This window comes from Triticum urartu, chromosome 4A, assembly GCF_056163025.1.
Source record: "Triticum urartu cultivar PI428250 chromosome 4A, HENAU_Tu73, whole genome shotgun sequence".
NCBI lineage: Eukaryota > Viridiplantae > Streptophyta > Magnoliopsida > Poales > Poaceae > Triticum > Triticum urartu.
The window spans coordinates 603,028,464-603,052,148 of record NC_141876.1 but is presented as its reverse complement, the minus strand read 5'-3'; the positions used below and the strand labels follow the sequence as shown (position 1 = coordinate 603,052,148).

The window sequence follows — 23,685 nt, the reverse complement described above, 5'->3', positions numbered from 1 at the left end:
AACCGGTCAAGAATCACAACACCTGAATCACATAATGAATCCTGACAATATACCAAAGTACAATACAACTTCTCAAGTCTGTTCAAAATGAAATTCTCGCACCAAAAGCACAAACAAACCTGATTCATTTACTGTTTTTTCGACAAAATTCCCATTCACTGTTTGGAGAGCTTGACTGAAGATTGCACAAACACTGTGTGCTCTCTCCTTGAACACAAATACTCATGCAACTATCACTCTACCAGTCTAGTTAATACAAAACCACTGCTCACTTAACTACTGATTTCCCACCAAAGTGGACCAACAGATGTTCTACAAACGAATTTGGAAAGAAAGTACCGAAAATAGTCCAAATCGACAACCATCATAATTGTTAGAAGGGATACAGGGATTGGCGGAACATGATGGATGTATTACTGAGCCTCAAGGGCGAGTATATATTGAGTACAAGACTTGGAGGGCAAGATATATCTCTAACAATAATAATCAGAAAACACAACACCATATCCTTTGTTTGTTTTCAGTTCTTGAAAACCAAACGCTAGTAGTCTTTCACGCCAAGCAGCATCAGGCCTTTTGATATTAGTATAAAAGATTCATTAAGACCAGAGTTGATCTGCAGCAGTTCATTCGAAACACGAGGCAAAAGCTTTGCCCGTTTCATTAATTAAGAAGAAGGTTGCCCAGTTAATAACGGAAAACCGGGCGAAAACCGATACAAACAGGGCCAAGCCCCACTCGCCACATGGCCAAGCCAACTCAAATCGCCACACCACAAGGCCACACCACACTTGCCAACGATGCCACAACCATCATTGGAGCACACTAATGCCATACACAGATGAACCCACTGTTGCCGGAGAGAAGAAGCCACGACTGCTATGAGAGGAGCAGACCTGGGATGCTCCCAGCGCTGGTCCTCGAGTTTCGGAGGCCCCGGGGCGAACTCAAATGAATGGGCCCAGTGGCGACATTGGAGGAAAAAAATGAACCCATACATTGATAGAAAAAAATCTTGCAAAGCTATAATAAACAGTGGTAATTTTCCTTGGTGAATAATACTCCAGGTCATAAATAACAACGTCATACTTCAGGTCTAAATCAAATATCATAGAAGTTACAGAGCATAACAAAAAGTAAATCATATGCTAACGAACATCCAAGCCTCCAGCAATCATGAGAAACGGCTCCTTCGTGCATTTTTTGATGCAAAATCATTAATGACAGTATCAAGATCAATGTTATCCAACACATCCTTCTCAACACAACATATTGCCAATCCATTCAATCTTTCTTGCGACATAGTTGACCTCAAGTAATTTTTCAACAACTTCAATTTTGAAAAACTCCGTTCGGCTGATGCTACCGTCACAGGCATAGTTAAGAGAATTCGGTAAACAATTGACACGTTTGGATAGCAATCTGCAGCTCTAACAAACTCAAATATCTGATCTGCTGGCATGAGTGTATTTGGCAATGTCATTTGCAACACTTTCAGTTTAGAAACAAAATCATCCAAGTCAACATCTGCTGAGTTGTCATGAGAAAAAGTCTTTGCAAAATTAGTGCAACATCTTCTCAGGTCATTATCATCCAAGGATTTCAATTTTTTAGAGTTGAATAAGAAGCCAAATATACTCCCAAATGACTTAAGCTCATCAAATCTGGTGGTCAGGGAATTAATTGCAACATCTATCCTCACGAGAAAGTATTTAACTCTAAATGATTCCTTTGCAACTGCTTGCGCTTCTTCCATTTGATTATTTTCTTCACTACCATTAGTTTCATCAAAGTGCTTTTTTCTGATAACATGGCGTTTTACAGGAAATACAGGGTCTATATCCATGTCAGATGCAATAGATTTTGCAATGTTCACACTGGATGTAAAGCCGTCATTTCTGTACTTCTTAAAAAATGAGATGGCACCTTCAATTTGCTTAAGGGTAACATCAATGCACATAAACTCAGGCTGCAACTTCTTACTGACCATGTTGATAGTAAATAAAATATCATGCCAAATGACCATGCCAACTAAGAATTCAAAATTTCCAAGTGCAGTAACCAAAGATTTTGCATCACTCTTAGTTTTGGGGTCATCATTAGAAGTTCTCTGCAACTCCAATAGAGCTTTTCTTAACTGAGGTGCTTGATATCTAATAGCTTGAACACTCTTTATCCGACTCTCCCAGCGAGTATTACAGAGAGATTTAACAGTAAGGTTTGGAACATTATCAAGCAATACCTGCCATCTTTTAGTAGAGCCTGAAAACAATATGTAGATCCGTTGCACAACTCCAAAGAAAGTAATAGCTTTGCTGCAAGATTTTGCCATATCGCATAGAGTAAGATTCAGGCTGTGACAGGCACATGGCATGTACAATGCTCTCAGATTTATTTCAAGTAACCTCTTCTGGACACCTTGGTGTTTTCCCTTCATGTTTGAACCATTATCATATCCTTGACCTCTAACATCATTAACATTCAAACCAAGCAACCCAAGTGCAGTTATTAACTCTTTATAAAGTCCAAGTCCTGATGTATCATCCACCTTTAGGAACTATAGAAAATACTCATTTATTTTTGTAGTGGCACTTGACATGTTTACACATCTCACAATTAGAGTCAATTGTTCTTGATGGCTCACATCAGGGGTACAATCAAATATAACAGAGAAATACTTGGCATCCTTAATTACCTTTAAGATAGAATCTTTCACACTCTGAGCAAGAAGGCCAATTAACTCATTCTGAATCTTATGCCCAAGATAATGATAGTGAATTTCACTATTTTGAATGCGCCTAAGATGATCTTGCATAACTGGGTCAAATTCTGCTATCATTTCAATTACTCCCAAAAAGTTTCCATTGCTAACTTGGTATAGTTTCTCATTTGGTCCTCGAAAAGCCAAATTATGCTTGGCAAGAAACTTCACTGCAGCAACAATTCTAATCAGAACTTGTCTCCATCGCTCTTTCTCTTTTGCAATTTCTTGCTGCAGATCTTTATCAATTGTCACATTTTTACTTAGCCTCAGTCTTACCTCATTCCAAGTATTCATGTTAGTGATATGCTGAACACTATTCTCATGAAGTTTGAGCTTCTCACTTAGATGCTTCCAGTCCATTAGTCCTTCAGATGCTAGTAAACTTTTGCTACTTTCAGACTTGAATAATTTGCAGCAAAAACAGTAAACTTTATTCACATGTTTAGAGTACACCAACCACTTCCGATCACTGACCTCCCCATTACTAAGCTTTCTTGAGTAGTAAGCATACGAAAAATGTCTTCCAATATTATCCGTTTCGAATACAAGATTGTATTCCCTTGTAGGCCCTTTTTCAATCAGAATATCTCTTGCTTTATTGTCAAGAGCGTCCCAGTGTCGAGGGTCATAGATATCAAAAGGAGAAGACCCTTGTTCATCAACACTTGTAGGATTCTCACGGCCACTCAAATTTATAGGAGTCTCATGCGCATTGTTTTCCTCAATTGTGGTCTCATTCTCAGCAGGTTGTTGTTCTTCAGCACCATTGCCATCTAATTCATCAAGATTATCAGTAGTGTCATTCCTCACAGCAAATTTATGCATAGCTCCCTTCTGAGTTCCAATTAACTTATCTATTCTTTTCCTCTTTGTTCTTTTCTGGAAACCAGATAAATGTTTTTTGGGCAGCATGTTTGCAAGAAAAGGATTGAAGGCACTTGAAGGCTGAAGGTTGCAATAAATCAGTGAAAATCTGTGTTCTTCAGGCTGCAACTATCCATAGTCAATCATCAAGGAACAAGAAGTCCAGGACCAAGTCATCAACAACAGATCGGACTCTACTCCAAGAACACTACTGTTGTAAAAAGAAGAATATAGATTAATCACTAGATTAAGATTGAGGGCTAAGAGAAATTAATCTTGAGATTTACCTTTGTCTCCTGCTATTCCTTGCGAACGCATCTGGCGGCAGCCGCTGTCGAAGACTCGCAGTTGCCCGGTCGGCCGATCTGTGAAGGCGAACAGGCGAGAAAACGAACCGGCGTTCAGACTGAGGAGGAGGAGAGTCGCTCGCCTCTGTGCCCCTTGGCGAGAAAACGAACAGGCTAGAAAACGAACCGGCGTGACTTCGGGCCTCTTGGCAGTTGGGCTTCTGTTGGAGATGGGCCTCCCTCCGACCCTGCCTACAGCCCCTTACTTTTTTATTTGCGCTAATTCATATGGGCTTTTATATATACACTGTACCCTACAGGTCGGGGCCCCTAATTTCACTGGGCCCCGGGCCATCGCCCCTGCTGCCCTGGCCCAGGGCCGGCCCTAGATGCTCCCACAAGGTGAAGGTGCCTGCAATCCACCAAACGTGACGCTTGAGACGCCGCCGACAATATCGAGAGCAACCTCGCCGCCCAAGCGATACGAGGTGAACGCAATCGATGTTGCCAAACTCTCGAGGCCGCCGCCTCGACCTCCCCTGCTCCGTTGTGCCCTGCATAGTCCACCAGCAGTTCATTCAGAAGGAAACAACCATGTTGGACTCATCAGCTTGCCATGCGGTGTCCGAAAGCTATAGTCTGATATGTCCCCAGCAAGTAGTATTCATCTACAGAAAATTTCTCTGAACGAAGAGAGAAAGCATTACACATCATGGTATTTCAGTGTGTGTTTCAAGGATTTTGTGCACGACAGAAAAATAAATCCAACGCCGATAGTTGCCCATCTTATTCATCCACATGCATATTGTTCATACCACACAATACACATCAACTTATTGGCAAACAATTTTTGGCCTACGAGATCGATTCAGTATGAGTAGGCGCTCTGCAATATCTGTCATCGTGGGCCTTTGATCTACATCAAGGTTAATACATTCCACGGCAATCTCTGCCAGACAGTCAAGAACCTCCAAATCTCCTGTTGTTACTGCAATTTCCTTGTCAAACAGCTCGGTTGCTTTCTTCCCTTCTCTGTGAACTTCAAGGAAACTGCTCACTAGGTTGTTATTATCAGAATGAGTGGCCTTTTTTCTGCTAATGACCTCCAAGATCACAATTCCAAAACTGTAGACATCACTTTTCAAGGTCTGCCGGCCTGTTTGCAGGTACACTGGATCCATATAACACATGTCACCGATGATATGGACAGTGTGTTCCTTATCTCCTGTAATCAACCTTGATATGCCAAAGCCTGCAATCTTTGGCATACAGTTTTCATCCAGGAGTATATTTGCCGGTTTAACATCACCATGCAGGATTTTGATACGAACTTGTGAATGCAGATAAGCTAGCCCTTGTGCTGATTCTGCAACAATAGTTAGACGCACGTCCAACTTTAAGGGCGCATTATTGCCGCCATGAAGAATATCATTCACGGTACCATTGGAGACGAGCTCGAACACTAGCATGGGGTGATCTGCTTCTCGGCAACAACCTATGAGCCTGACGATATTCTTGTGGCTGACTTGAGACATGTTGATGACCTGATTGTGAAATTGTGCATGCTCTAACAAACTGGAATTAATCGGTATCTTTACCGCAACCAGTGTGTTATCAATAAATCCCTTGTAAACTTCACCAAAGGCACCTCTTCCAATACTATTGGCACTCCTTATTATTGGCTTGAGCTCCTCCTTCCTGAAGATCTTTATAAAATGTGACTTTCCTAATGTATGCCTGGTGTTCCTATTGAAATTTCTGCGCCCTTTCCAATTGAAAATATCCAAATTGTTCAACTTGAAAAACCCAGTAGAGACAGAGCTAGAATTGCCTCCACCACGACCGTTTGTATCTTGCACTCCCCATGGTAAGTGACCTACTTTCCGTTGCTCAGCAAATGAAGAACTAATGTCAGTTTCCTCTGAATAGTCAGCACTCGTATGTCGTGCATGTAATCTACGAGATCGATTCAGTATGACAAGGCGCTCTGCAACTTCCGTCATTGTGGGCCTTTGATCCACATCAAGGTTAACACAGTCCACAGCAATCTCTGCAAGACAGTCAAGGATCACCAAATCTCTCGTTGTTACTGCAATTTTCTTGTCAAAGAGCTCGGTTGCTTTCTTCCCTTCTCTGCGAAATTCAATGAAACTCTGCACTAACCAAACACTGTCAATATAGGTGGGCTTCCTGCTAATGAGCTCCAAGATCACGACTCCAAAACTGTAGACATCACTTTTTTCTGTCAGTTGACCTGTTTGCATGTATACTGGATCCATATAGGTCATGTCACCGATGACGAAGGAAGTGCGTTCATTATCTCTCGCAATTAACCTCGATAGGTCAAAGACCGCGATCTTTGGCACAAAGTTATGATCCAAGAGTATATTTGCTGATTTGACATCACCATGCAAGATTTTGGTACGAGCTTGTGAATGTAAGTAGGCTAGCCCTTGTGCTGATTCTGCAACAATATTTAGACGCACATCCAAGTTGAGAGGCACCTTGCTGCCGCTGTGAAGTATGTCATGAAGGGTTCCTCTAGGGAGGAACTCGTAAACCAGAATGGGGTTATCCATTTCTAGGCAACAACCTATGAGACAAGCAATGTTCTTGTGTATGATTTGAGACTGGATGATGACTTCATTTTTTAATTGCTTTTCATCAGCATTAAACATTTGCTTTACTGCAAGCAGAGCATCATCAACAACGCCTTTGTAAACTTTAGCGGAGTTAACTTCTCTGATGAGATTACTACTCATTATTATTGGCCTGAGCTCCTCCGTTGTGAAGATATTTATAAAATGTGACTGTTCTGATATACGCCTGTTGTTCCTATCGAAAATCCTGTATGCTGTCTTGTTGTACATGTCCAAAATGCTAAACCCATAGAACAGAGTAGATATAGAGCTAGAATTGCTTGTTTCATGGCGGTTGAGCTTTTCCATCGTATCTTGCCCACCACATAATGATAACTGGCCTAATTTCTCTTGGCCTTCTTGGAAATGAGGCCTTTCAATTGTTTTTGCGGCATCTTCCAATATTTCAGAGTGTTCCTCGACATCCGCTTGGAGGCTCTTAGCTGCAGGGTTTCCAACTCTTTCTTCAAATTGTTCCCTTGGTAAATTTACCTGCAGCTCAGTGAATGAATTGTTGATGCCAGTTTTGTCTGATTTGTCAGGACCCTCAATTTTATCAAGTCTATCAATTATATGGCATGCATCTGGTCTCTTCGCTGGGTCCAAGTCCATGCACTCTATCGCTATCTCACTGCATACTCTCACTTGTTCTAATTGCATGTCCCCCTCTGATACCCCCAATCGATCCATCCATCTTCCGACTGCCTATAAGGTGCAATCATGAGTTAGTATTTATTATAATGATATATGTGGTTATTACATTACAGCTACTAGAGAAAAAAATGCTTGAATCCTAAAAACAGGACCACAATTATTTTCTTTCACATGTTTTAAGTTTAATTTGTGTATGTACTGCCTATGTCTGTCGCACAGAAAATGGGTACCTAAAAACAAGTGCGCCTGTGATTTATTTTCATGCAATTCACTTGGGGTATCTTAAAATGATCAGTTTGTTTAGGTGGTATACCTAAGGGACTACATGTTACTTCCAGAAATATAAATAGCCTTTATTTCGTACAGAAGTGCACACATTTTTTTTAACAAATGAGGTGAATGCATGTATATGTAAATGTGAGCCACATGTTTTGAATTCGAATGGGTAGATCCATGCCCCATAAGTCGAACACCTCTCTAAGGGATTGTTTCCATAAAATATGTATAGACAAAAAAAAGGAAAGATATTTTGGTAAGTTAAAGCGTAACACAATTATGCCAAAATCTATAGTTCAACTTGGGGCAAACGCCTAACTCATTCTTACATGCTCATCTTTGCAATACCTCCTTGCTCCTGTCAGTATCTCCATGATTATAACGCCAAGGCTATATACATCTGACGCGAATCCAATTTGGCCTGATCTGATGTATTCTGGATCCATATATCCTCTGTAGGAACATTCATAAAGCCCCGACAATAAATATGCAGATAAATGTAGAGTCGTCGTGCCTAACAAAACGAAGAGCTTTCAAAAAGACTGGCTTACTTTGTTCCAAATATATTTTGAGTAATAGCACAGGTTTGTGCTTGACTAAGGCATCTTGATAGACCAAAATCAGCAATTTTGGGTACCATGTGACTGTCTAGCAATATATTAGCCGGCTTCAGGTCCAAGTGAAGAATACCCTTCTCACGGAGAAAAACTAAACCTGTAGACACCCCCCTGATTATTTGATACCGCTTCCTCCAATTAAGTCCACAAGTTGCATCTGCACACAAGGAGCAGCCAGGATTTGTAGTTTCTTACGTACTTTAGGTACATGGCTATAATGTCATGTTAATCTATGAGTACTAGGTAAAATAAGTATACACCATGTTGTGTATTTAATAACCTTTAACAGATTAAACAAAGATGGGAATAGACGATGTCATCCTACCGGTAATGTGTCTATCGAGACTCCCGTTGCATGCATAATCAAAACATAGCAGCCAGTTTCGTTCCTCTGCCATGACAAGATTCCCCTCGTACTCTTTCATTTTACCTTGCGCGTCAGCGCAATACCCCAGAAACCGTACAATATTCTTGTGCTTGGCCTTTATCAGGCACTTAATCTCTTCCTGGAATTTATTCTCATGAACACCATACGTGTTTGACAGCTTCTTCACAGCAACCGTACCTTTCCCGACCACTCCCTACGGTGACAAAATAGATTGTTAAAAACAACTCATGTGTGTGTGGTGGTTTGAATATCTGATACATATGCTTAGTTTTTAAATCAACTGTGGCTAAGACTAGGGAAGCTGAATAGATATAGTTGTGTGATACCTTATAAACCACCGCAAATCCGCCGCTGCCAATTTGGTGATCAAGGGAGAAACAATTTGTGATGTCTTCCAAAAGTGATAACGGCAGGTTTGTGGGCTCTGCGCTTTCATCGAGCAGAATCCTCTCAAGGACATTGTGGCTTGTACAGGCTTCACGGTCCATTTGCAAATTGCAATCACTGCAAACGAAATGAGTGGAGCACCCTTAACAATAACAATGATGATCTAAAAAAAGAGCAATGACTTCATTTTAAGGTGACCATGAGAACTAATTACCGTGCCACTTGTTGGCGGTGGCTACTTTGACCAATTTGTTTTCACCAGAAACGTAAGAGGCTTGAGGATGCAAGCTGTTTTCAGTATGTCTTCTCCAACAGGTGTTTTTACCAAGATGTACACTTCACATGACAAGATGCTATGTTTTATTCAAAATGTAAAAAGGATTAGTAAGGTAGTGATCTAAACGGTGTTATATTTCTTTACGGAAGATTAATTAACACACGAATACCTTAGATTCAAAAAAAAACACACACATGAATACCTTGGCTATGCGAGGAAGGACGAAGTCAACGCCGAGCGGATTCCGCCTCCGTCGCGCACGGGAAAGGTGGTGTTTTTCAGCGGAACAAGCAGCTCGGCGGCGACGGCAGCGGCAGCAGCTTCCCTCCTTATTCAGCATCAGATCCAGGAGAGCCGGCGCAGGGATTAACGGAGCTCCAAAGGACCGGTTACAGCGAGAAGGGGAGGGGAAAAACTACTCAGAGGAAGAAGGAGAAGAAGAAATCCAATAAGCAATTCGCCCGAGAAACTCAGATCAAGAATCTGCGGACCCCGGGAGAGTAGAACGGGGTGGATAAGAAAGACGGAGCTTCTACTGACCCTCACTCAGTGGCGCTACACCCTCCGTTACATAATGCAGTGCCTATAGATTTTTACAAAAATCAAACATTACAAACTTTGATCGTATTTATTAAAAAAAGTAGATACATCTAGAATACCAAATGCATATCATTAGATACATCGTGAGTTATATTTTCAGAATGCACATGTTTGGTATTGTAAATGTAGACAATTTTTTCTATATACTTGGTCAAAGTTGGTAAAGTTTGACTTTTACAAAAATCTATAAGCACTACATTATGAAATGGAGGGAGTACTACTTATCACTGGTGCTTGCCACTGTGGCATAATTGCATCCTCAAGCTATCCTCTCTGTACAACCAAATTCAAAATATTTGCGAATTAAAAAAAAAGTTCAACAAATCATAAAATGACTGTGAATTCAGAAAAAACAAATGTTCAAAAAATCATAAAATGTACTACGTGCATTAAAAAAGTGTCCCGACTTTGAAAAAAATGTTCACAATTTTGAACAAATGTTTGTGTATTCTAAAATTGTTCATTGGTTTAATTTTTTCTGCAAATTCAAATAATGTTCATGGATTTTTTAAAAGTGTTCACAAAAAAGGAAAAATGTTCGGAAATTTCGGTAATTGTTCCAAAATTTTTAAAATACACTTCATCGATTCAAAAAGTGTTCGCTGATACAAAAAATGCATGAATTCGAATAACATTCATGCATTTCAAGAAAATGTTCGTGAAATTCTAAAAATGTTCCCAAATTTCAAAACATGTTCTTCGATACAAAAAATATTCACGGGTTTCAAAAATGTTCACAGATTTGTAAAAAAAATCATGGTTTTTAAAAATGTTTGCAGATTTGTATAAAATATTCATGAATTTGAAAAAAAAAAGTTTATGATTTCGAAAAAATCTTCACACGGGAGTGGGAGATATGAAAAAATATTACCGAAATAGTTTTGAGAGTAACCTTAAGTGTTTTGGGGTTACCGGAAGGGTTTACGGGAATATCGGGTAATATCGGATAATGATATATAGGTAGAAAATATTTTCGGGGGCCTAATATAAATAATAGATGGCTCTGGTAATGATCCGGGAGGTCCCTAGGATTTATTTAGTGCCAATGGACTAAAGAAAAATACTAATTAGGCCTAATAGGGGAGAGTTAATGGGCCTATGGGTCCAATACGAAGGTCGCGCCCCCTAGCTTGTTGGACAAGCTTTGGGAGGGGGGCTAGTTGGAGAGGGACTCATCTCCCTAGGCCGTTGTGTCAAGGGGACGAGCCCTCCCCAAGTCAGTGGCCCCTCCGCCCCTCCACCTATATATACTTGAGGGGGGGGGGGGCACTAGAGAAACAAGTCCCTTTGATCTCGGGCGCCCCCCTCTCTAGCTCTCCCCTTCTTGATCTAGACTTGAACTAATTTTACTATTTTCTAGTCCTCGTAATTGAGAAGCCATGTGAGTTCTCTTCTCTCTCCTCTAGTTCTTCGGTGACGCAAAGCTCTGGACGGCGATGCACTACCGGATTGTGAAGCCCGTACGCGTGCAACACGTAGAGAGGTCGGGCTTTCGGTCTTTTGTTCGAGGGATCATTGTGGATGGTTCAAGGGATTACCGTGTACGGTTCGAGGGATCATTGTGGATGGTTCAAGGGATTACCGTGTATGGTTAGAGGGACTTCAAGAACGATCTATGCCAACTGTTCTTCTGCTGCAACTCAAAGTTGGTAACTATCCGATCTAACCTTGTATGCATCTTCATAGTGACGTCTCCGACATCGTTGTCATAGAAGCCTAACCGCACACATTGACGGACAAACATCAACCGAACGCAATGGCATGCACGTCCAACCCGCGGGAAGCATCAATGGAACAAAGCTCTTCAAGACAACGCCCTAAAGAGGGGAAACAACGCTGAAGATGATGACAATGCCCGACCCTGCAGCAGGATCTAGGCTTTCGCTCAGAGATCTTTATCCGGGAGCCGGGGATGTATAGATCTGCCCAACGACGCCTCCAAGGAGGATAACGTCGCCGCCGGCCGACAAGCACCGACCAAGCTTTCATCTGGAGCAGCACAACCACCACGCCCACACTGCCGGCCAAGGCCAACAAGTACCTCCACTGGACCAGGCACCCCCTACGCAACGAGTACGCTGGCGGCGCGTGGGGCCTGGTCGGCCTGCCCACCCCTACCGCCACACACCCACTAGAGGCAAGACAGAGTAGTTATTGCCTCGAACCTCCAACACAATGAGTTGAGCCCAAATCTAGTCGGTGTGCCCCCCACAACGCCACACCACGCCCATGCTAGGCAGCAATGCTAGCTAATCCTCCGCGCTGGGCGGCGCCTGCGCACCAAGCCATTGACCCCCAGCCACAGGCCCGCAGGAGCCCAGGACAGGGCCGACTTCCTGCAACTACACGCCATTGCGGCACTCGCACCCTCGTTGCCCCGGCAACGTGTGTGTGCACCATCGCGCCATCTAATCCGAGGCCGCCAGCCCGCAGAGCCCAGATCCAGCCCGGCGGCTGCGACCCCTACTCACACAGGGTGCTTGTGGGCGCGTCACCGAATGTAACAAGAGATGCTAGACTAACCGGACTTTACCGGGGGATTATGAGGTGGTTAGGAAGTGAGGCGGGGCCACTAATGAAAATTGGGTGGGACGGGGAAGGGCATTTAGAGAAGCGAAAATCCTACACGTACGAAAGAACCTACGTACAGTTACGAAACCTTGTGTCTAATCTAAACATCCCCCCTGATTTCAGGCCGGTGGGCCCGGGCCTCACCCAAAGACCAATCCTAATCATCCACGCTTGTTATTACTTATTGCGTAAGTTACGTAGCCAGGTTTACGTAGGTGTAGCATTGCTCTTAAGAGAAGGGCACGCAACGAAGGGTGGTCGGTGAAAGTCCGTCGCTTTTGCCCCGTGTGTGTAGTATTATCTGAATGTAACACTTAAGTAAAAAAAAGACGAATGTAACACTCCACAAAGTAAAGCTAAAATTCACCAACATGCATGCTAGATACTACATGAACGGTAAATATGATTTCTTGTTTCCACATTAGTATGGCAAGAAGCAGTCAGCCAGTTAAGACGATAGGTTAACGATAGGTTACCGGCAGAGCTAGCTAGCCAAAGTTAAGACGGACACCACACCATGATTGATGGAGACTACTCCCTCCCTCCAGCACAGCAGCAGGCAGTATTATTAAGGCGATAGGTATAGTAGGAACTAGGAACAGGGGGAGGCCCGCCGTAGGAGCCGTGCAGGACGGAGCCACCACCACAACCTCTACTCGACTCCGGCTCCACCGCATCACCCATCATCCACCAGTCCACCACCGCATCCGGCAGCGGCGCGCGGCGGCGGGGAAGCCGGGGGAGGTAGGCGGGCAGGCAAGCGACAGGAAGCAGCAGCAGCAGCAGCAAGAAGAAGAAGGATCCGACGCCATAATGGTCAAACAACCACGACTCTTCTCCCCTCCTCTCCTCTCCCAGCTACTCCCTTTTCTCCCTCGCCTAGTCTCGCTAGTCCGGTCCTCCTCCTCCTCCTACCCCCTCCCCTGCTGCCGCCCTCCTATTGGCCCTCCCGATTTCCTCCTCCTCATCCCTTGAACGACGCGGCGGTTGCTTCTTCTCTGAATCCCATCCATCCATCCATCCAGGAGGCCGGCAGGGGCGAGCGCACCGACGCGTGACGGACTCGCCGCCGACGCCTTCTCCGGCGGAAATGGCCGTAAGTCCTCGCTCCATTCATGATTGGTTGGTTGGCAGGCTCGCCGCTGCTGTCTCCGAGGTGGGGGTGGGGACGTGGGGTGGCCGTGTTTGCTCGGATCCGTGGGCTGACTGGTGTCGTAGGGAAGATTCTTCTTTTGGGCGGCCGCCGCTCCCTCTTGCCGTCTGCGCCATGTGGGATTTCTTCTTGGAAGGAATCGCCTTCGGATGGCAGAGATGCCCTTCCCTTTCTTCCCCTTCAGATGGTTTGACCAACTTGTCATACTCTGCTTGCTGCCTGGCTGGCTGGTGGGGAGACAGATTGCGTCAATTTCTTCTCCATGGAATCAATGTGCCGATTTTTCATTTTCACCAAAATGGCAACCAAGATCTAGTCTTTCTGTTTGTGCATCCAGAAATGTGATTTTGTTGCGTATCCCGTGGTACAAGGATAGTTGGTGCCAAAGCTTGTTTGGGTTGTCTTAGTTGTCTTATGCACTAGGCCACTAGTACAATTTGATCTGATGAAAATATGATTGGTTGAACAAAACTGCAGTTGACACAACAAGACTGAAATGAGCAAACATTATGCTATCAGGCGAGGTCAAATAGCAATCCTTATTTTAGTGATGATTAGTCAAATGGAACTCCCCTCTACATCTTATTCATGTGTGTGTGTGTGTGTGTGTGTGTGTGTGTGTGTGTGTTATACTTATATGAAACAAAACATGCTCAAGTGGTAACATCTTGTATTGTACTCCATTATCTTATCATAATCTTGTGTTCAGAGTAGATTAACATGCTCAAGGAATACTCCATTATCCTATCATAATCTTGTGTTCAGAGTAGATTACAAGGTTCAGTATTCTGTATGCTCTGAACCATTATCTTATCTCTTTGTCCAGTTGTGCTTCTGGTCTCTGGAGTCCATTTAGTATGCCAAGTGCCTTGCCTAAAAAATTACGCGTCTTAATTTAATCTGCTCATCACATGGTAATACTAATAAACTGCTTCCTTGTTCAACCTTACCAGCAACATCAAGGAGTTCCTAAATTTGGGAACTGGGAGGACGAAGGCCAAGGCTACACGCAGTACTTCGAAAACGCCCGCATGGGCAAATCTCCGGGGAGGCCTGTCAACCAAAACGATCGCAATGAAGGCGCTGCACAGGCACCCTCGAACGACCTGCCTTTGGTCAAGGCCTCCCCCTTGAGGCCGGGGTCCGAGCCGGGGCTGCGGAAGAACAGGGACGAAAGGCGTGCCACCCGAGAAGACGACCTCCGTCGCCACGAGGCCGCTGCCCGGAAAACGCATGCCGAGTCACCTAACCACAGATATGGTGACCAGACCAACTACGACGGCGCTGCGAGGAAAGCAAGCAATGAGAGGTCACCCATCCATCCTCGGCAGCAGGCAAGGCTTGCAAACAAAGGTGGGGTTTCATCTCCTATTGCGGATCGTAGGGGTTCTGCTCCCACCACACCTGGAAGGTCCAAGATGAGGCCAACCGGGCGCGGCGATGAAACGGTAAAGCCGTAGCTGCTTCTTTGAGTCTCAGTCAAATGAAAACCGTTCTTTTCCTATACTGACTATGAATGAAATAATATATATTAGGCAGAATGTAATTGCATTATGAGTATTACTGCTGGTACGTGTACTTTCTGAAGTGCTGTTGTGTGATTTTTGCACGTGCAGCCCGAGAGAGGATCAGCTGTGCCAAAGTTTGGAGACTGGGATGAGAAAGATCCTTCGACTGGTGAAGGTTTCACTGACATATTTGAGAAGGTGAGGGAGGAGAAGCAGTCCGGTGCGGATACTGTCGGCACCAGCCATGCATACAAGGACCGCTACAACCAAGGGGACAGATATGAATCTTCGGTGAGTCTGCTTTTAATTTTGTGTACTGCTGCTGGTTTCACCAAAACTATTATCATACATGTGGAGTAAAGATTCCCTATTTTGCTTGTGGAACTAGTTTTCGCCGCTTTAATATCAGCAGCATTGGCCATTGAGAATCAAGATGGTGCACCTAGTATAGATACCTAAGATAATTGATTGCTTCCATCTCCACTGCTTTTAGAGATCATACCGCCATGCTTAGTTCCACAATAACTGAAAATTGGCCAAGCACTAGTTACTTTCAGCGGTGCAAACTACAGTTCCTTTGAATAATTGTCGCAAAATATTGAATACAAAGTCAGCAGTTCCGCCATGCTTTTGTAGTTTTGTTGATGTTGGTTTCACCACAAATGTTGTCATACATGTGGAGTAAAGATTCTCTTGTTTTGCTTGTGGAACTAGTTTTCACCGCTTCAAGCATTGGCCATTGAGATGCAAGATAGTGCACCTAGATACCTAAGATAATTGCTTGCTTCATCTCCAACATTGCAATATACAGTTCCTTAGCAGAATAATTGCAAAAATATTAAGTACCAACCCAGCAATGTTACTTCTGGACTTCTGGTTGTTAAGGGTTGTGTTATGCGGTACAGTAGTTGCTTATGGTAGCAATTCAGTCGTGTTCAGTTCATTGAAAATGTGATAGTGTCAATAAATCGCATCTAATAGATGGTGCATGTCTACTTCTTTTTCAGGGCTGCTCATGCTTCAGCTGGTTCAAGAAGTGACACCCACCCTGTCTGTAACATACCTGTGGCGATTGTATCGTTGTGAAATGAGTAGCCAAATCTGTTATTTTGTTGAGATGTTATGTTATAGCGAGACATGTATCGGAGCATGACTTATTCGCAAGGCTGTGATTCAGCATTTTTTTGAGCATTTGTAATCAGTGGTTGGTTTCCTGAATTTTGCAACAATTGTCTCATTGCTGGATTAAAGGGGAAGCAGGTTGGGAAATAAGGACGATTTGTAAAACTTGTCACAAGCCATGAAAAAGAATCAAAAGGCCTTGCATTTACAGACAATAGTTGATATTCTGATCGTACAACAGCTGAGCAGATTGTCTGGTAAAATTCATATGGTTATTCAGGGAGAAAAGGTGTGATACACGTTTTGAATATATCATTGTAAAATCTGGATTCTGGAGGTGACAGGCTAGTAAATTCAAACAATGACAGCGATCAAGGTCCAGCGCTCTACCACGTATAAATCTCACGAATCTCCAACCTAATGAACAACACCAGACATATCTACGCAATCCCAAGGACCTATAGGCAACATGTTCTATGTACTGACAGTATGTTTTACATCAAAACTGGATGCTATCTTGCTTGTCTTTAGGGGCGACGCACTGCCAGAGAGACCTGTAGGATTCGATTTCTCTCGCGTCTATTCCCAGGGTACGAAGGTTCCGCGCATATTCCTGCAGAACAATGCACGTGAAACAATGTGTCAGCGACAGCACAATGCACGTCTGATACACATGTACTTTCTAAACATGTTTAATCACATAAGCTGCCTCAACACGTTGTCTGCTATGTTCTCTGTTCTCCTAAATACAAGCCTTTCTGTGTGTAGTGTAGCAGAGATTGCCAATGTTGCAAGTCTCGCATGCAGAAAATGGAGTTCAGGTTTGATGAAGCTGGTAAGGGAAAGAATATTGTACATAGAAAGAACCAAAAGGGGGAACGCCACACCAAAAGAAAAAAACAGTTGATGAAAGATGGATCTATATGATTTATGAGCATGAGGGTAAAAAGACAGTTAGTGGACCTGAATATCAAGGAATAGCTGCATGCAGATCTTGTCGGTGTCAGATATGATGTTATCTGAGGCATCAGTACTACCGCCTATTCGTTTTTGTTGTCCTTGGCGCAGTCTTTGCAACGAAGATTCAGTTTTCCTTGCCTTCATATTGAGAAGATACAATCTGAGTAACTCTTAGGTAGAAAGGTAGAACTGAAATTTCAAAGGCAGGCAGGCAATCCTTATACTTACCACATTGACTACTTCAGATACCATGTCATAATAAGTTGCCGTGATCTTATCTGTCGATCCACGGCGCAGCTTAGTTTTATCATCTTCTGATAAATAGTGCACACGATCTCCTTCAAGAAACACCTAAGAACACAAAGGAAAGCTCATAATGAAATAGCATGAAATGAAAACAGCACATGAATATGTTATAGAAGTTGAAACAGGGCCAATAAATTACAGCACACAAAAAAGGCATATGACCATAACTCAAATGCAGACCATAAAACTAATAAATGTAATATGACCTACTTTCTCAGAAGAGAGAGCAATAAACTCAGAAATTTTAAGCTAAAATGCTGTCGGTTGAACACAAACAGAAAACCAAACATGGTAGTTCATTCACCTTAAGTGGATGCAAAATCCCAGACACATACGGAGAATGCCTCACAGGAAGTTTATTGGTCATCCTATACGTGGCCGTTATTCCCTTCAGGTGTTTCAGATCCTACAATCAATTAAAAAACAATGTAGTTACAATCAGAGAACAAGAGGAACGTGGTCTTAAATGTTCCATTGAATAAAATTATTTACAAATGCAACATTAGCTCCTATATTTAGCAATATTCCATGCCAGAATAAAAGATATGTATGATGATAGTATTGCCCTTCTGTTGGCATCGGTCTACTCACCTCATTAGACCTTTTAACTATGACCCCAATCATGACATCCATTATGCTAGGCAACAACTCCTTCAAAGGCTCAACAGCTTGCAATATACTTTGTTTCACAAGGGTAAGTACTTCAATGGGGCACGATGCTAGCAATTGATTCACACGTCCCACAAAGTCGCCTGATTCTGAAAGCTCGCCAATTACAGCATTTACATCATGCATTACCTGCACATCAATGATAGTAACACTTAAATCCAAAGGAAAAAAACTGTCGAGCCTATAAACTGCTAAGCGGTCTGCTCAACATTGTTAGCATATTCAGAATGTAACAAGGACTACGGAAGGACAGGCCAGGACAACAGGAAAGCTGCACCTTGCCCTTTTATTGCCTCGCAGTTGTTAATATGAATCCCGCCATGTATGATGCTGGTAAAGCTAAAGTACAAGTAGCCAGCCAGTCAGCTTCACACTGACCTGAGCACTAAATCTTTAGCATGGAGTCAACTAATCACCTTATTGTCAACTTAATATCATAAATCACTAACTTGAAACGAAAGCATACACTCAAAAGAGTAACACATGGTGTACACAGCTAAGATGATTCAGTACTGAGAAGTGCTAGGTCTTGGTCACTGAAATGACATGGTAAGACTTCAAATAATTCTATAGATGCGACATACATATATGAAATCTTCCACAGGTACAAAGAGTGCCCACTCAGAATCTGCAGGAGAACTCGAGCTCCCATCAGAAGCATTACGTGCAGCCAGACCAGAAGAAAGCCATGTTGTATACCTTATTGTGCAAGGACATGGAGAAAAATAAAAGGTCAGCCTCCGGATGATAAATCATGAAAAGCAAGTTAGAAAATATCATTTGTGATAGTTATACCTTGAAATAAGCTGCAAGGACAATCGGAGGAATTTATCAGAGTGAGAGAAAACAAGAACATCATCACTCCAGCAGGACTGCAAGCTTTCTAATAGCTTAATACTTTGCTTCAACAATAATGTCTTCTGCTTCATTTGGTTCTCATTCACTCCGACAGGGCTAATTGTGGCTGTAAGAGCACCATCAAGACCACCAGCAATTTCCTGGAATCTTGTGTAGTTGAACCAGTAGAAATGAAGTCAGAAACATAGTTCTGAAGTGCGTGTATAACACTAACAGAGATATTTATGCTTACCTCAGTGAAAAGTAGACACTAACATGCCACAGTCGCATGAAATCTGTGTAAGCAGGCTCAGAGCGGAACTTTGTTATAGCAGACTTGGAAGGACAGTAGCCTACAGAAAAAATAATAGGTCAACCATGAGTTCAAATAATTGTAAGCATCATCCTCATAGAACTTAGAAATGGAGATGTGTTGAGCTCTGCAACTCTCTGTAACACAACAAGTAATAAGATACAATGCAAACTTCAATGCCAACACCATTGCTAGCTGATTCTAGCACTTGATTACATATCAAGGTGTTAGAGACATTACTTGCTCAGCTGAGCAACGACCTCCTTCCCTTTCACCAATTTAATTGTCAGTACACACACACTATCAAAAACATACAATAGCACGCTTTGCAGGCAAGCATAGTACTCTAGTAGATTTAGCAGACCAAATCACAGAAAACAAACCACTTTATGACAGAATAATTAAGCATACCTTCAAGAAAGTCAAGAAACTTTAAGCTCGCTTTGTAGTTTCTCAGGAAGTCTTTAGGTTTTCCAGGAGAACAGGCCCCAGGCTTTCCCTTCATGATTGCAGAATGGACTTCCTTGAGTATTGAATTGGCCAGAAAATCAAAAATATGAAGTCCAGAGTTTGCTGCAAATGAAACAAAAATCAATAAGATGTTATCTATCTATAAGTCCATATGCAGCATTTAGGCTTCATCAGAATATTAAGTAACAGAATTTACAACTACCTGATGAAGATATTTCCAAAATAAATTTGCAATCTTTCTCTACACATTTCATTATCTGCTCATAGTCATCCTCCAGGTCGTCAGAAGATACCCCAGAAACAGCTTTTGCATAGTTTTGAGGGACAATTTTCTGAATCAATGGGGAGACCACTGTTGTACGGAAAAGCTCTTCAGCTGAAGATGTGTTGTCAATGGCAGCATAAGCGCGCAAGCAGTTGTATATTACTTTTGCGTCCCGATGTTCTAGACCAACCACAAAGCAACGCTCCAAGCTACCATCAAGTAGTTTTGTAGCACCTTGGACCCTCTTCTCCATGTTCTCAATAAAAGGAAGGTTCTGCACTGCCATAATGTAACAGAATAAGAATCATATATATGTTGCATTAAAATGTATATGATGTATCCAGTTAGACATAAAATGAGTGCTGCCAAAAAAAAATTGGGTTGGTACTTTGGCAGTTTGAGAATAAGGTTCTAGCACAAAACTTCAAGAAGTGAATGAACTTAATCATGGCCATGAAATACAACTGGCTATTTCTCGTACTTTATTAAGACACGATTACACGTATTATGATGACAATGTATACTGCCCTTTCAACGGTGACACAACTACCAAATATTTTCGTGTGAACTAACTGTAACCATTTTACATTGTAATTTTCCTAGGGTTCTGTTTGACAATATACATAAACCATAGAAAAACTCTCTCTATATATTAGAAGCTAGAGATGCCCAAGGAGGCAAGGACCGGTAGTATCTGTTGGCACAAACCTGTGCGTGGCTGATGTAAAATTTGAGTCGGTTCATCTCGCTTGCGATTCTTTCTAAGAGAATGCTTTGTGTTTCTCTGACATCTGTCCCTGCCTCCACATTTGGTGACGTAGTATCATTGCCAGGGTAGCCCTTATCAACTGAACGATCTTCAACATCTGATGAATCAGATGGTGCTGTTGGTAATTCCTTGATCAGCTTCTCAACCTGAATGAACAAAACAAACCTTTAGGTTTCGTAAACAACACGACATGAGCTAAAGCAATTTGGTAAACACATATCAAACTTGCTTTGATGAAATAATTCTGGAGGATCAACTGATGACAAGGCAGAGGAGTTATTTCATTGGAAGAAAATCTCAGCATCATGATACGCCGCACCACAAATTTCGATAAGTATGCAGTGGCATGTGAGCATTTATACTGAGTATGAAATTTTAGTCGGTAATTTATTTATGCAGTCAGACCCAGCAGTGTTAATGAACTAGCTACATTGGCATTTAGATTTCAGAAACAATGGGCAAAATTTCCACCTAAAAATGAAACGAGGGCAGGAACAAATTGGTGAACATGTATTATCACACTTGCTTTAGTGCCAAGCTTGATAGAAAAATCTGGATGGTCAACGGTTCGAATGGCAGAGATTTTCTTTCATTGCCAGGAAAAAAATTCGCCGCATTACAATGTGTTCCGATGACAAGTATGATATGACATATGAATACATGATCATTTATACTAGAATTTTGATATTGATGCAAAATTGGATAAGTATGCAATGACATATGATCATTTATTCTAGCTTCATGATATGACACAATTCAGATGATAAGTACGCAAAGGACATGTGATCATTTATACTACTAGGTGGTGAAACTGCAGTGAGGTGAATGAGATGAAGCATCGGTATGCAGGGACAACCCAGAATGGCAGATGATATAGTCTACTAGTTATGCAGTCGGATCCAGCACCAGTGGTATAAACTGAGGTACAGAGCAGCGAATTAGCCACATTGGCGTTTGTTTAAGGCGGGAGCAAGGCCGAGATCGGATACCTTGGAGACGACGTGGGAGGTGTCGAGCAGCAGCTCGAGGAGCTCGCGCGCCTGCGTGGCCGCGGCGCGCTGCTCGAGGCCGGCGCGGAGGGCGGCGAGCGCGGCGGAGGCGGCGGCGCGGAAGGCAGCGACCTTGTCCCTGAGGTCGGCGAGCGGGGCGCGCATGCGGGCGGCGGCGGCGTCGACGCCCTTGAGGCGGGCGCTGAGGCCGACGAAGTCGGCGTAGTCGCGGTTGATGAGGCCGACGAGCTCGGCGCGGAGGGCGGCGAGGTGGGAGCGCAGCTCGGCGGCGAGGCTCTCGAGGGGCACGTAGGAGCGCAGCTCGGCGACGTAGGCGTCCGGGTCGAAGCCCGCGCGCAGGAAGGCCTCCGGCCGGAACCACGGCGGGTGCGCCTCGATCGTCTCCCCGAAGAGGTCCTTGGCCGCCGCCGCCGGCGGCGGCGGCGGCTGCGGCGGGGCGGGCGCGCGCGGCGCCGCGGCGGCGAGATCCGCCATGGCGAGAGGTGGATCTGGGCGGAGGGGAGGGAGTGCGGTGGGTTTGGACTGGACGGAGATCTAGCGGGTAGCGGCGACGGGACGACGCTCCATTTCTTCTGCTACGGAGGATGGAGTGGACCGTCGGCCCGGGTTACTGGTTGGGCTTGCTAACGGTGGTGGGTCCTAGTCCTCCTGCTCTTCGGCATTTACAAAACCGAACTTATGAAATTTTCAAACTTGTCTCAAAAAAATATGAAATTTTCAAACATTTTTCTGTTTTTTCTTCATAAAAAGGGAAAATCGAAAAAGATGTAAAGAAAGAATGGAAAAAAAAACTGGACCATAACCTTCTATAGGGTTCCCGAAACCGGAAAACCCAGGGAACGAAACCTACTAAATAGGCCGGCCCAGTTGCTTGGCTCGTCTTTGTGCGATATGTGGACAGTTGTCACTACGAGCGGCAAATAAGACATTCCCCTTTTCAGAGGATCAAATCCGGTGCCTTTTTGTCCTGCCAGGAAAGAAAAGATGTTGTACTGGCAAATTCTTAGGAAATGATGTTTCGGCTCTTGAGGGCAACCATAGCACCTAGGCCGTTTTGGTTGGACTAATAGACCGAAATCTCTACTCCGAAATGGGGAGTCCATATGTCGTTCGTTCGTTTGCTCATGACTCCCTTCGAATCTTGTAAGATCTTCCCTCCACCCACCCCCCCAACCCCCCCCCCCCCCCGGCGATCCCACTGATTTTTCTATCCCTGTAAAAAACGGTGGAGAAAACCCCACAAAAAAATCATGTGTTCAATGGGAGTTTGGGTTTCGTTGTTCCCTCCTCCTAACCCCATCGATCGATCCGAGTAATTTCTCTCCTACCGATTCCTTTCCTTCCTCCTGTTTCAGTTTTTACTACATGCTCTTTTTAGTTCCCTAATATCTATATATTCCCGATTTTCTAACACGAAGGATGGCTCTTCTCCGAAAATTCCTCATTCTTTCTCCTCAAATGTGTTATTGTGTGCTCCCCAAATGCTTGCCACTTCACGTGACTATCCTTGGGGTAAAATGGAATAGAGAGTGAACGAAAACAAACAATGTGTACAACAAAATGAAGTATAACTAGTGGTTGCCCCCCGCCCCTGACGTCGCCTGAGTGGAAGCTAGTGGCAGGTGGGATGCGACCCTTTTCACTCATCTCTTTGTACTATATAGTGTTATTGCATAAGATTCAAAGTACAACAATATGAAAGTATGGGTACATGTAAGTTGGTGACTGGAACAATAAGGCAGAGCAGTGCAAATGTAATACATTTCGAGGATGGATAGACCTTAGGAGGAAAAACAATGACATCATAAACATTAAGAGGCTTATATGAACGCAAAAGTGGTAGTTTTAAAATTTAGATGAGTGACTACAGACAATACAAGTGGTTCAAAAGTGATAGAATGATAGTACTTGGTAATATAAACCGCCACCTAACTCAAAAATACAGCAACACAAAATATATGTCAAGATCAAATCAAAA

At 43.3% G+C, this 23,685-nt stretch overlaps 5 protein-coding genes across 5 annotated transcripts; 1 reads left to right on the top strand and 4 right to left on the bottom strand.

Moving 5' to 3' along the window:
- Nucleotides 1–1,026: 1,026 nt before the first annotated feature.
- On the bottom strand, nucleotides 1,027–4,521 carry LOC147977176 (uncharacterized). The gene is made up of 2 exons (XM_087519185.1): nucleotides 3,916–4,521; nucleotides 1,027–3,839 (listed from the first exon to the last, which is right to left on the bottom strand). The coding sequence occupies exon 2, from the start codon at nucleotides 3,674–3,676 to the stop codon at nucleotides 2,558–2,560; it is 1,119 nt and encodes a 372-aa protein (XP_087375311.1). The 5' UTR covers nucleotides 3,677–3,839; nucleotides 3,916–4,521; the 3' UTR covers nucleotides 1,027–2,557.
- LOC147977177 (uncharacterized) lies at nucleotides 1,175–2,332 on the bottom strand. The gene has a single exon (XM_087521090.1). It carries the CDS (start codon nucleotides 2,330–2,332, stop codon nucleotides 1,175–1,177), a length of 1,158 nt encoding a protein of 385 aa, XP_087377216.1.
- A 153-nt stretch (nucleotides 4,522–4,674) lies between the features above and the next one.
- On the bottom strand, nucleotides 4,675–9,711 carry LOC125553168 (receptor like protein kinase S.2-like). Its single transcript, XM_087519184.1, has 7 exons — nucleotides 9,356–9,711; nucleotides 9,091–9,229; nucleotides 8,816–8,993; nucleotides 8,427–8,682; nucleotides 8,036–8,258; nucleotides 7,814–7,937; nucleotides 4,675–7,259 (listed from the first exon to the last, which is right to left on the bottom strand). The coding sequence occupies exons 3-7, from the start codon at nucleotides 8,975–8,977 to the stop codon at nucleotides 4,749–4,751; spliced, it is 3,276 nt and encodes a 1,091-aa protein (XP_087375310.1). The 5' UTR covers nucleotides 8,978–8,993; nucleotides 9,091–9,229; nucleotides 9,356–9,711; the 3' UTR covers nucleotides 4,675–4,748.
- Nucleotides 9,712–13,146: 3,435 nt separating this feature from the next.
- LOC125553167 (RPM1-interacting protein 4) lies at nucleotides 13,147–16,257 on the top strand. Its single transcript, XM_048716953.2, has 4 exons — nucleotides 13,147–13,420; nucleotides 14,431–14,925; nucleotides 15,094–15,276; nucleotides 15,993–16,257. The coding sequence occupies exons 1-4, from the start codon at nucleotides 13,415–13,417 to the stop codon at nucleotides 16,023–16,025; spliced, it is 717 nt and encodes a 238-aa protein (XP_048572910.2). The 5' UTR covers nucleotides 13,147–13,414; the 3' UTR covers nucleotides 16,026–16,257.
- Nucleotides 16,258–16,357: 100 nt separating this feature from the next.
- On the bottom strand, nucleotides 16,358–22,305 carry LOC125553166 (oligomeric golgi complex subunit-like protein). The gene is made up of 12 exons (XM_048716952.2): nucleotides 21,687–22,305; nucleotides 20,637–20,843; nucleotides 19,866–20,202; nucleotides 19,604–19,765; nucleotides 19,133–19,232; nucleotides 18,838–19,047; nucleotides 18,627–18,741; nucleotides 17,965–18,171; nucleotides 17,678–17,779; nucleotides 17,296–17,418; nucleotides 17,071–17,205; nucleotides 16,358–16,720 (listed from the first exon to the last, which is right to left on the bottom strand). The coding sequence occupies exons 1-12, from the start codon at nucleotides 22,179–22,181 to the stop codon at nucleotides 16,607–16,609; spliced, it is 2,307 nt and encodes a 768-aa protein (XP_048572909.2). The 5' UTR covers nucleotides 22,182–22,305; the 3' UTR covers nucleotides 16,358–16,606.
- Nucleotides 22,306–23,685: the final 1,380 nt, after the last annotated feature.

What these genes read in the sequence shown, in the direction of transcription:
- LOC147977177 (XM_087521090.1), bottom strand. Translation starts at nt 2,332, where the DNA reads ATGGCAAAATCTTGCAGCAAAGCTATTACTTTCTTTGGAGTTGTGCAA.
- LOC147977176 (XM_087519185.1), bottom strand. Translation starts at nt 3,676, where the DNA reads ATGCTGCCCAAAAAACATTTATCTGGTTTCCAGAAAAGAACAAAGAGG.
- LOC125553168 (XM_087519184.1), bottom strand. Translation starts at nt 8,977, where the DNA reads ATGGACCGTGAAGCCTGTACAAGCCACAATGTCCTTGAGAGGATTCTG. An exon ending in GATTTGCGGTGGTTTATAAG is followed by an intron (nt 8,683 to 8,815) that starts GTATCACACAAC and finishes TTGTCACCGTAG; the next exon opens with GGAGTGGTCGGGAAAGGTAC. An exon ending in TCTCGATAGACACATTACCG is followed by an intron (nt 8,259 to 8,426) that starts GTAGGATGACAT and finishes CCTTGTGTGCAG; the next exon opens with ATGCAACTTGTGGACTTAAT.
- LOC125553167 (XM_048716953.2), top strand. An exon ending in CCGGGCGCGGCGATGAAACG is followed by an intron (nt 14,926 to 15,093) that starts GTAAAGCCGTAG and finishes TTGCACGTGCAG; the next exon opens with CCCGAGAGAGGATCAGCTGT. An exon ending in GGGACAGATATGAATCTTCG is followed by an intron (nt 15,277 to 15,992) that starts GTGAGTCTGCTT and finishes CTTCTTTTTCAG; the next exon opens with GGCTGCTCATGCTTCAGCTG.
- LOC125553166 (XM_048716952.2), bottom strand. Translation starts at nt 22,181, where the DNA reads ATGGCGGATCTCGCCGCCGCGGCGCCGCGCGCGCCCGCCCCGCCGCAG. An exon ending in TTTGGAAATATCTTCATCAG is followed by an intron (nt 19,766 to 19,865) that starts GTAGTTGTAAAT and finishes TTTCATTTGCAG; the next exon opens with CAAACTCTGGACTTCATATT. An exon ending in TAGTTAAAAGGTCTAATGAG is followed by an intron (nt 17,780 to 17,964) that starts GTGAGTAGACCG and finishes AATTGATTGTAG; the next exon opens with GATCTGAAACACCTGAAGGG.